This window comes from Pleurodeles waltl, chromosome 3_1 (genome assembly GCF_031143425.1).
Source record: "Pleurodeles waltl isolate 20211129_DDA chromosome 3_1, aPleWal1.hap1.20221129, whole genome shotgun sequence".
Classification (NCBI taxonomy): domain Eukaryota; kingdom Metazoa; phylum Chordata; class Amphibia; order Caudata; family Salamandridae; genus Pleurodeles; species Pleurodeles waltl.
Genome location: NC_090440.1, coordinates 126,799,543 through 126,811,008, shown reverse-complemented (window position 1 = coordinate 126,811,008; position 11,466 = coordinate 126,799,543). Strand labels below are relative to the sequence as shown.

Below are 11,466 nucleotides of genomic sequence, written 5' to 3'. Positions count from 1 at the left end.
ACCATCTCTATATTAGTACTACCCGGATAGTACATCAACGTGTTTTTGGTGTGGCACCTGCAACATGACAGGTTGACTCCAGGGAGAACATCTAATCTACATGCCTACTGGACAGTATTGATGCATTTAGTGGGGTGCCCTACTCATTTCGCCTGCTAATCATGCAAATGACACTGATTTATTGTAAACATTGAAAACACTAACTTTAAGGATACATCACTCATTGATTACTTTCCAACATTATTAGTTCATCATTTTCGGACAGCAGAATCAGTGAGGATCCTGCCCTATTCAGCCGTATGAATGAAGCTTCAATTTCATAGTTGAGTCTAATATCACTATCAGCTGACTCCTGAAGTGTGCTCCCATTCAACACAGCATTATTGGCAGATTAGAGCTACTAGAAAAGAAAAGGAAAATCATCAAGATAAGATTTGCTTAGTTCCAAATATGAGGATCAGTTCCAGCTCAAAGCATGAAAAAACTGGGAATAGCAATTGATAATCATGGTAGTAAAAGAACTGATTTTCATTTATCCAGGTTTCCCTGTCCCATAAATTACAAGTTTATGTAAAAGAGAGCTTTAGGTTTAATGTCTCACTGTCTATTTTAGCTGCTTAGAATCATATCAAAAAGTTCCAGAGTTCCAGATAATGAGCCTGAGATTTAAAATTTGAAAAAGACAAAACAACAAACAGCCACAGAATCCCTCATTTGGTTAGGCAGAATGCTGCATACATTTTACAACAATGACCTCAAAGTATAAACCAGTTTATTGTAAGATTGATTGCTACAGATCAAAATTCCCCTATTCCTTGTGATTAAGCTATGTATGCAAGTGGTATTTCTATAGTCCCAACATAACCATAAGCAGTGGAGCTCTCTACATGGTCAATGTGAGAGAACAGGGCTGATTGCAGAGGCCCCCTAACTTTTTGCCCCGATTTTCCACTTTTTGCTGGTGTTTTCCTGACTCTGATGGTGCCCTGGGTACTGCTAACCAGTCCCAGGTCCTGTGCTCTGTGTAAAATCAGTATGCAAATTAGGCTAATTATAATTGGCTACATCAACCTACCTATAAGTCCCTAGTATATGGAAGGGCATGTAGGTTGAGGGACCCCAGCATAGGTAGTGCACCCATAGCTTCACTGTTGAGGTGCCCAGTGTCATTGTAAAGGCAGGTCTGCCTTGTTGGCTGCTTTTAAATTAAAGTTATATGCAAATTTGACTTGGAATTAAAAGTAGTTCCAAAGTCTTAAACTACCTTATTTGTACATATAAATCACCCCTAAGGTGTGCCCCATGTGCCCCTAGGGCTGGGTGCCAGGTAACTATAAGCAGGGACCTTATAAAAAATAGTTTTATAAGCCCTGGTGAGATAAAACAGCCAAATTCGTATTTCCCTCATTGTAGTGAATGGCCTCCATAGGCTAGAATGGGGAGACTTTATTTTAATTTTTAAAGTCCCCTTAAGTAACAGATACCAGAAGTTTGGTATCAGATTAATTGTTATAATAAATCCCACAACTTCCAGTTGTTGGATTTAAAATAACTTGTGCAGGTAAAGAGTTTTAAACTTTACCTGAAAAGTTGCCAACTTCAGCCCTGCATTGTGTTTGCTGCTGTGCTCTGATTGGCCAGCCTGTGGCAGCCTGGCCGGGCTGCCTTGATGAGGTGTGAAGTGGCCTGGCTTCACACAAAGAGATGTGTCTGTGGGAGGAGATCTCCCCTCAGCAGATGTTGAGGCAGGAAGGGGGAGGGCTGCCAAACTGGTCTTCAAAGGCAGGGAAGGACATTTGGAGCAACCCAGCAACACTCCCGACATCCTGCAAACCCAGACAGTTAGGTGCCCCCTTGATTAGATTAGGAGAGGGCAGGAGAGGGGTGTGTTTAGGATTTTTAGCCAAACCAGTGGGTGGGCTCAGCCAGATATAACCTCCAAAAATCACTTTCAGCCATGATGGATTTTTGAGGAATGTTGCCTCCTGAGATTGATTTTTGCCACACTTCCCAGGAAGTGGTCATAACAGGGGGAAGGACCCTGCACCTGATTGGAGAACCAGGACCCCCCTGTTTTTCACCCAGGAGCAAGGATAAAACTGGCAGACCTGCACCCACACCTCAGTTCCCTACCAGATCCCTACCAGGAAGAACTACAGAAGAAGAAGGACTGCCCCGCTGGACCCCTGGAGCTGCACACTTGGGCTTCACCACAAGAAGGACTTTGCCTGGCTTCAACTGGTTCAAGGAGGGACTCCCTGTTTGCTACAGGTGAAAACTTGCTAACCAGAGTCCCCTGCACCAACTCCTGGTGAAACCAACCAGCTGACCACTGTCCAGTGGCCAAAAAGGAGTTTGTGCCAGGTGCATTCTGGGAGTTATAGTCCACACCCCCAGGGAGCATCTCAGAGCTTCTGGAACCTGGGGGTGAGCTGTGGACCCCAAAAGAATCTTAAATGAACATCTGGAAGAAGATCCAGAAGTTTGGAGACGTTTGGAGAACTTTTGAAGAAAAGCTCCCTAGAGGCACCGACCCGCTGCGGCAACTCTAGCCGGCTTGCCTCAACCGCGACCCGGCCTGATTTGCAGGTTCGTCCTGGTGAAGAAAATCTCCAAAACAGAGACTAAATCCGAACGTAGAAAGTTGAGCGGGACCTCCCAGTCAGCGTATCCGAGGAGGGCTCCAAGGATGTCGGATCAAGATCCAGGTTTGCTCCGGTCGAAGGATTTTCACCTCGAAAAAACGACTAAGTCCGAAGGTAAAAATCTCCATCCAAACTTTTGACCGAGGCCTCCCGCGGGCTTTAGCGGAGCCGGGCGCCATCGCGGTCGGCCTTAAACGTTGACTTTGCCCCAGTCGAGGTGCGACCAGATGACCAGATTGGCGCTTTTTGTTTCTAGGCGCTAGAAAACAATAATTCTTTAAAAATGTATATCTCCGGTTCCCCTTATCTGATTTTATTCGTTGTTGTGTCATTTTAAAGATAAAAATATAATCTATTTATATAAATTGGTTTTGTTTTTTTAAACTGTTTCCTGTGTTTTATTTAATTACTGTTTTGTGATATTTGAATGCCTTACACTCTGTCTCCTAAGTTAAGCCTTGTCGCTCGTTGCCAAGCTACCAAGGGTTGAGCTGGGTTTAATTTACTGAGACCTAACTGGACCCAAGTGGAGGTTAGTGGCCTATTGCTAAGTGAAGGTATCTACCTGCCCTTACCAATAACCCATTTTCCAACATTTGTGGTGCGCAGTGGTGGGATCCTGTACTTGTGTTCAGTATCACATTACAGTTTTAAGTAAAACTAATTAAAAAACCTTTAAATTGCGCTAGTGCAAATATGTTTTTAATTTTTAATTTGGATTAATTTCAATTATTGTATGTTTGTGATTTTTCTAAATTCTTGTTTCCAATTTTTGCAAAAGGTTTTTGTTGACACAAAACTAGGGAACCATGGAGCTTGATCTGGCTAGCCTATCCACACTGACAGTAGTCCAGCTTGGGGGGTTGTTTACTGCAAGCACTGACCTCAGGAAGCATGTCCTGATTAAATCCCAGACAGCATGGGCTGAGGCCCAAGAAGTAGGCTCAGAGGAAGCTCCAGAGAAGGAAGAAGCAGGGGAGGATGCTAGCTCCAACCACTCAGGGAAGGGACGGCATCTGAGCCTAAGTGAGGATGAGGAAGACCGGTCCTCACTACACACAGTCACTAGAGTCATACCCAAAGCTAGTTGGGGAAACGGGTCCCTTCAGGAGGAGAGAACCTGTCCCTCAGGGAAAGAGAGCTGGAGGCCCAGCTAGCATTTATAGCTTGGGAGGCATAGATGCTGGCCCTAGAAGAGAAAAAGTGGGCAAAGAAAGAGAAAAGGGATGGTGGCAGCGAGAGAGAAGCTGAGGTGTCCATGGGTGTTTTTTTTTGCCCCAGATTACCCAAGGAGGTGGTTCCTGCGTATGTAGAGGGAGATGACATAGACAAGTGGTTGGAGGCCTTTGAGAGGGCACTCCAAATGAGAATGGTTAGGCCTCAATACTGTGGTTCACTTTTAGGAGAGTTGGTCCCCAACTCAGGGAGGGATAGGCTTCTGACCTTAAGTGGGGAGGAGGCAGAATCATACCCTAGTATGAGAGGTGCTTAACCAAGACGTTTGGTCTGACTCCAGAGCAGTATAGGATGAAGTTCAGGGACACCCAGAAGGTCAGTACCCAGTCTTGGGTTGACTTTGTAGACACCTCACTTAAGGCACTAGAGGGCTGGATTCATGGTAACAAAGTAAATACTTATGAGGGGTTCTACAATCTGATCATGAGAGAGCACATCTTGACCAATTGTATCCAATAAAGGTTACGCCAGCATCTAGTGGACTCTAAGCTGACCAACCATAGAGAGCTAGGGGAGGCAGCTGATGAGTGGTTGAGAACCAGGGTGGTTGTCAAGTCCCAGGGGGGAGATTCAAAGAAAGGGGGTGCCAGGTCCCCAAAAACCTAAGGAAGGAGGTGGTAAACCCACAACTGAGACTCATTCTGTACCCCAGAACCCTAAGAAAGAGGAGAGTAAATCTCACTCCCACTCTGACAAGCAGAGACAGGGAGACCCACGGTTAAAAAAGCTCTTGGACAGTAAGGCTTGCTTTGACTGTCAGCAGATAGGTCACTTCAGAGGAGACGCAGACTGTCCAAAGAAGGTAGTTAGCACTGGGCTGTCCAGTGTAGCCATGGAGGAGGACTCCTCAGATGATGAAGTGCTCCTAGCATTGGGCTGGGAGACAGGACCAGATGGTAAGCTGGTGATCCCTGAGGGTGGGAGTGGGCACTTTCACCCCATTCAGATGAATGGGATCCCTACCACTGGCCTGAGAGACACCTGTGCCAGTCACACTATAGTGAGTGACCGGTTAGTGACTCCAGGAACGTGTTTTCCAGGAGAGACCAGGAAAGTCAGGATAGCCACAGGGGAGGTCACATCCAAACCTGTAGCCATAGTGCCCCTAGAGAGGGAGGGCATGCTTGGCTGGGTTAGGGTGGTAGTCAGTGCTGACTTCCCCCTAGATTGTATCCTGGGCAATGACCTCCCAGAGATGAGTCTGGTCCCAGATGGGGCGGTCGCCCAGGGCGCCTTCCCAACCCAAAGTCCTGGGGAGTCTGTCGCTAAAGTTAGGAGAAAGGTGTCCCCAAGAAAAAGAAAGAAGAAGTGCTTTTTGTGTTATTTTAAAGATAAAAATATAATCTATTTTTATAAATTGGTTTTAGATTTTTTAATTGTTTCCTGTGTTTTATTTAATTACTGTTTTGTGATATTTGAATGCTTTACACTCTGTCTCCTAAGTTAAGCCTTGTTGCTCGTTGCCAAGCTGCCAAGGGTTGATCTGGGGTTAATTTACTGAGACCTAACGGGACCTAAGTGGAGGTTAGTGGCCTATTGCTAAGTGTAGGTACCTACCTGCCCTTACCAATAACCCATTTTCCAACAGTCAAAGTCAAGCATGAAGTCAACGTGTGATAAGAAACATAGGTGGTTTGTGGACTTTTCATGCATTGTGATGTACTGTTCTTTTGAGATGTGCATTTTCAACTCTTTCTAAAATAGAGAAGCATTGGGGTGGACCCAATGGATACTGGATGTTGTTCCAGACTTTGAATGCATAGATGGAAAATACCTGCTGCCTTGGTTACTTCTTTTGCACACTTTTTAGACTACATTCTAAATGGCTTATTAAATGTACTAAACCCATTTTGTTATTCGGAAAGTGCTTACCAAATTGCAAATTTAGTTTAGAAATGAATAACCAATCTCAATTTGGGAGGGGCATGTTTAGGGCACCTCTTAAAAATTGCTATGAATCAATGATTTGTGACCATATTTTCATTTTTAAACCATTGACAGAAGGTAGTAACTGGTTTGCAAAGGGAAAGGGGTTCCTGTGGAACACATTTATGTTTGTGAATGAAAAAAGTGCTTTCTATTCTTATATGCAGATCCGTGTCCTTTAAGGAAAACAGGTTGCATGTAAACAAAGTGTACTTTATTTAAACACAATCACAGACATGGTAATCTGCTCACTCCAGCAGGCTCCTATTCCTTTGACGGCATTTAAATGAAGTGAGTTACAATGTATGGCCTACCTTATGTGTATTCTCAGTGGGCATTGTGTAATCGCTTTCTACAATTATTTTGTGCATCAGCCCGAGATGTGTTGACAGGTGTGGTTAAGTATTTGAATGTACACGCACCTTTTCAATTCCCACAGTAGTGGATTGCAAGGAAAAATGGGCTACGTTTAGATTCACTGTATGTGCTAGCCAATATACTGTTATTTAAAGGTGAACTTACTTTATTGACAACGTTTATTGAGTGCTGCATTTATAGACGCGTCTATTAATGTATTTAATAACGCTATTTATAAACCGCATATTTTAATTCTATGTATGGTGCTCCAAGCAAGCGTGGAGTCTAGTAAAGTCGATGCACTTTTTGTGGAAGTCAGTGGTTGGTCTCTTTCGCATCAAGGAGCGTGTGACAACATCTTAAACCGATAGTAAACGGAATAATGTGGATGGGTTGTTTTCAGATACATGCACTAATTGTGACACCTTTTTTACAGGAGAAAAATGATGACATTGCATTTCAGACGGATACTACGGAGCAACCCGCAAAAGAACAAGTGTTCCAAAACGGAACCAACAATCAAATCATCCAGGAAAAACAAATTCGTTTTAACGATGAGGAAAATGCATACATTAACAAGGGTTTTGATAAAGAATCTTATTTTTAAATGACCAAACAGAAAAATATTTAAAGGTCACAAATATCATTGACCTGTTGGTTAACTTCTCTTTTCAGTTCTAAACGTGACCAGGCGCAATAGACAGCAAACAGAACTGAAATTAGTAGCAGGCCACCCCAACTTGATAAAGAAATGAAAAAGGCCTGAATTTTCAATTATTGAGTTAAATCTTAAATAACTGAACGTGTGGTGTTGGGTATTGTTTAGATTGTGTGAATAGTGTCTTGAGACTTGTGGTGGTAAATGGGTGGTTAATAGAACATAAAACAGCACAGCATCGCATCTATAAAACCATACTGAAAGTGAACAGTATTAATTGTTACATAAATGATGACTAAGGAAGATGGATAATGTTGTTATCTGACAGAAATCTGAGTATATATTATCCCAATTTTGTAGAATGTAAATACAGACAATTGCTAGGAGGTGTGTTTCTTGGAATTTCTCACTTGTTCGTTTGTTATTTTTTGTGAGTGGTGCACTATATATTTTTCAGTATTTAAGCACATGTCCAGCAGAATATGCGATAAATAAATAAATTTATAAACATAAAATGTGGAAGTATGTAGGTAGTCATTATTTGAACGAGCGAGATATTTTTGTAGCATAAAAAGCAAGAGATGATTAAGGCGCAATTATGTGTTTCAGAGTCTCACTGAAGTAAAAACAAAGTTTATGACAGAGACATTGTCCTAGAACAGTTAAAAAGATTCCAGCTTGGTAATGGTGATACATGAAAACCGAGAGGCCATGGAACATGACAGCAGTACACAAATCGCTTCTAAAATAGACCCCAAGTATCCTACTTCAGGCAGGTGCAGCACAACAATAACGATTTACCACAGACAATAGGTGAACAAATATATTGAGGATTTGTGCAAGGTAGAACAGAGATTCTTCCGATCTGATGTGGACAATAGGGGTAGTGAAGTTAGTAAAAAAAAAAGACATGCAGTGACAATTGTGGCTAACACTACTGATGACAGGTTGTGCATGCAGATCAGGGGCGGCTCCTCCACTATGGCAGAGGAGCATCACCCCCCCGCCAGCAGTAGCAGCTGCAAACCTTTCAAATTAAAACAATATTAAACAAGCACTGAGGGGAGGGCCCAGAGCACTCCCCTCAGTGGGCATGTATGTTTGCCCGAAATTCTCGGGCCTGCCAAACACACATGTGCACAAGGGATCTCTCCAACCCAGCACTGTGTTACCGGGTTGGAAAGAACAAGCCGAAGCTCCCAGTCTGCCTTGGACCAGCCAGCCAATCATAACGCTGCTCTGAGCAGGGTTGTGATTGGCCGCAGGGCAGGCTGGGTGTCTGTGCCTGTGGTGCGGCGAATAGTGGCGGTGCGTTTAAGTTAAGTTTTTATTTTGTTTATATTTGTTTTGTTTCCCCCACCCGCCACTTTGCCAAGTCACCAGCCATGTCTGATTCAGATGCATGAAAACCAGAATTCAATATCACATCAGACCTCGCTTTGAGGCCCATGGAAATAAGACGTATATTTTCTGCAACCAGACTCACTGTTATCAGCCAAGCAGCACCAGTAAAAGCATGCTATTAATGTACCTTGAGGACCCACTATGGAATAGTACATAAACTGGGGAGTTGGATGTATTGCACCAGATTCAACTTTTTACTTCACATCCACAACCACAAATCCACCTACAGATTTTATATGTTTGGGACTGCTGATGCCCCCAGGAAATCTTTCAGGCCTGCGGTTCTTCTGCATTGCTTATCATTACGATGGGCCCAGTGATGAGGGTCCATGATGTTCATCAATAATAAGGATACAAATAATAAATGCACTTGGTGAGCCAGCAGCACATTATTGATACTGACCACTGTGACTTCAACGAGATTTATGAGCACAACGAGAAATTATGAGATTACTCTGTGTAATGGGATCGTTCTATTGCCATTATTTTATATTTTATTGTCATATTTTACATCTTAAGTGCTACACTAAATGCATGCAGGCAGTGAAAGCTGATAAATATCTAAACATATCATCACCAACTAAGTAAAGAAAACTGAGAATTGATGGACATATATTAAATGTGCAAACTGTGATTTGTTACATTAGGGACTAATTTATTTTGAACTACATCACAAAATATATTGCATTGTAATAAGCTTTTGTCTACTGTAAATGTAGTGTGCATAATTACAAACAAATGGCAAATTTACAATTTTAAACGTGTGGATTTGAGTGGTAACGTATGCATTTGTAGTATTTAGGAATTCACAAGAAATAAAATAATGAAGTCATTCATGAATATGGCAAGTTGTAAGTGATTCTTTAAGCAAGGAAGATTTTTTCATACAAGTGGCTGCATTAATTAATAAAATTCCAGTTACAGAGGGAAGGTGTTAAAGCATTTCTCGGTTATGATTTGAACAAGGGGAATGGGCCTTTTCACCCAGCATGAAGGAGTGTAGAAATAAGACTTTACAACTTCAAACAATACAATTCAAAATGACAGTATGACCCATTTGGCCACACAAGCAAAACCTGAAATAAATGTTAAGGATTTTATTATAGATTCAGGTTCAGATTTATGCAAATGATTCTCAAAACAAAGTTATAAAGATACAGAAGCACCATGGGTTGTCCAAGGCGATTAAAAAAATTCAAGCAAATTAACATCAAAGAAATAAACATTTGACAATGACAATACACAGCATCAAAAAGATAATCTGATGAGTGGAAAACAAGTGCTGTTTAATTCTCTTAAGCATGAAGGCAATTTTAGAACCATCTAAATTTAGCTAGCTAGGGCAAAGGAAATCCCTACAGAATTTGCTCATCAAAAATTATCATGTGCAGGACTAAAACACATGAGGACAAAAAAAAAAGAAAAAGGACAAAAGAATTCAGAAAATTTACATCTGAAGCAAAATGTGACTAACCAAAGTTAGTAAAAAGTAGGTAAAAAGGAAAGGCATCAGCATTTCCAAAGCTCGGTCAAGAGTCTTCTTCTCTGGGTTAAGTGAAAAATTCAAAGTGTCAGTAAAGCATTACAAAAGAATATGTTTAAGGGTAGAGATTTTTGTATCTCTCAAAGTCCAATCAAAGTGAAGTGGAGAGTGCTGGGGCAAGAGGGGAAAACATGATTCTCAAGTGGGGTCTGGAGAGAGACTGCCACTGATCCAAGTGGGGAACCTTATACGGAAGTCCAAAGTGACTGATGTTTCATATGTAAGCAGCATGACATCAATCAGAAGATTCAACTGTCGAATCAAAGTTCATCTCATGACATGGAACTGCAACAGAGGGGATTATTCACATTAATGACATGGGAAAGGTTTAATGTTAGCTCATCTGTTCAGGTTAAAACATATATAGGTTGTTGTAAAACCTGTCTGCCTCCCCTCCATTTTTCTGATCTAGTTTCTGCTGGTTTTAGGGGTATGTGGACTTTACCACTGCTGACCAGCGCCAAAGTGATTGTGCTCTCTCCCCTTAACATGGTAACATTTGCTCCTACCTCATTGGCTTATTCAATTTGTCTATATGTCCCTAGTAAAGTGCACTATATGTGCCCAGGGCCTGTAAATTAAATGCTACTAGTGGGCCTGCTGAATAGATTGTGCCACCCACATAAGTAACCGCTTAACCAAGTACCAGGCCTGTCATTGCAAGGCCTGTGTGGGCAGTTTTACTGCCACCTCAACTTGGCATTTAAAACCCTTTGCCAAGCTTTAAACTCCCCTCTTATTACATAGAGGTCACCTCTAAGGTTGGCCCCATGTGACCCACAGGACAGGGTGCAGTGTATTTAAAAGGCAGAACATGGACTTTTAACTTTTACATGTCCTAGTAGTGACACATTCCCAAAGTCGTTTTGCACTATAGGTAAGCCTGTTCCTCTCATAGGCCAGAATTGGGAATTCTTTTTTTAAGCTGTAGTTTCGGATCAGAAAGGAGTGTCTACATCATGTTTCTGATCTTTGAAATGGAATAAATCCCCTTTACTAGTAACATTGGGTTTAATATTACCATTTTAGAAATACCACTTTGAGAAAGTAGGAATGTCTCTGCTCTTACTACTCTATGTGCTTTACAGCCTGTCTATGCTGAGTGACAGCTTCTCTTTGCATTCTATTCAGACAGCACTAAACACAGGATGCTCAATTTTAACTACATTCATCTGCATACTGATGAGTTTCCCAGGGAAGGAAGGGTGGAGGAGCTCTCACTTACACTTCAAAAGGTTGTGGCTTGACCCCACACAAAGTTCTGATAACCCCCCCCAGATCTTCTGCCAGACAGGACTGGACTGAAGGGGAACTGGTGCATTTGAATACAACTCTTTGAAGTCTCCCCTCTTCAAAGATTCATTTGGGAATAAGTACTGGGGCTCTGACTCCTTCAAATCAGACACTTATGTACCTGGAACTGAACCTCTGTCAGAAGAACTGCTGTGCTGCTCAAATGACTCAACTGAACTGCTTTCCTGCAAGGACAGCGCTTCTGCTTGTTGTCCTGATGCTCTCTGACCCTCCTGGAAGGACTCTGCCTTTCCACCAGAGTGATCTTAAAAGGCTTGCTGACTTGCCCCCTGTTAGAAATTGGGTCTTTGGTTCGGAGTCAGGTTACCCCCTGTCCAAGCAAGGACCCTCACTCTAATCAGGGTAAGTCACACACAATCCAAATTATCCTGTGCCCTACCTCT

General features: G+C 42.2%; 1 protein-coding gene across 2 annotated transcripts in view; it reads left to right on the top strand.

Annotated features, from left to right (window-relative positions):
* LOC138283831 (sodium-coupled monocarboxylate transporter 2-like) overlaps window positions 1-9,066 on the top strand; it is a 197,056-nt gene extending 187,990 nt beyond the window's left edge. For both annotated transcript variants that reach the window (XM_069221959.1, XM_069221958.1), the window contains exon 15: window positions 6,601-9,066. In XM_069221959.1, the coding sequence (XP_069078060.1) occupies window positions 6,601-6,771 (171 nt within the window). In that variant the 3' untranslated portion in view covers window positions 6,772-9,066. The remainder of the gene's footprint in view (window positions 1-6,600) is intronic.
* Window positions 9,067-11,466: the final 2,400 nt, after the last annotated feature.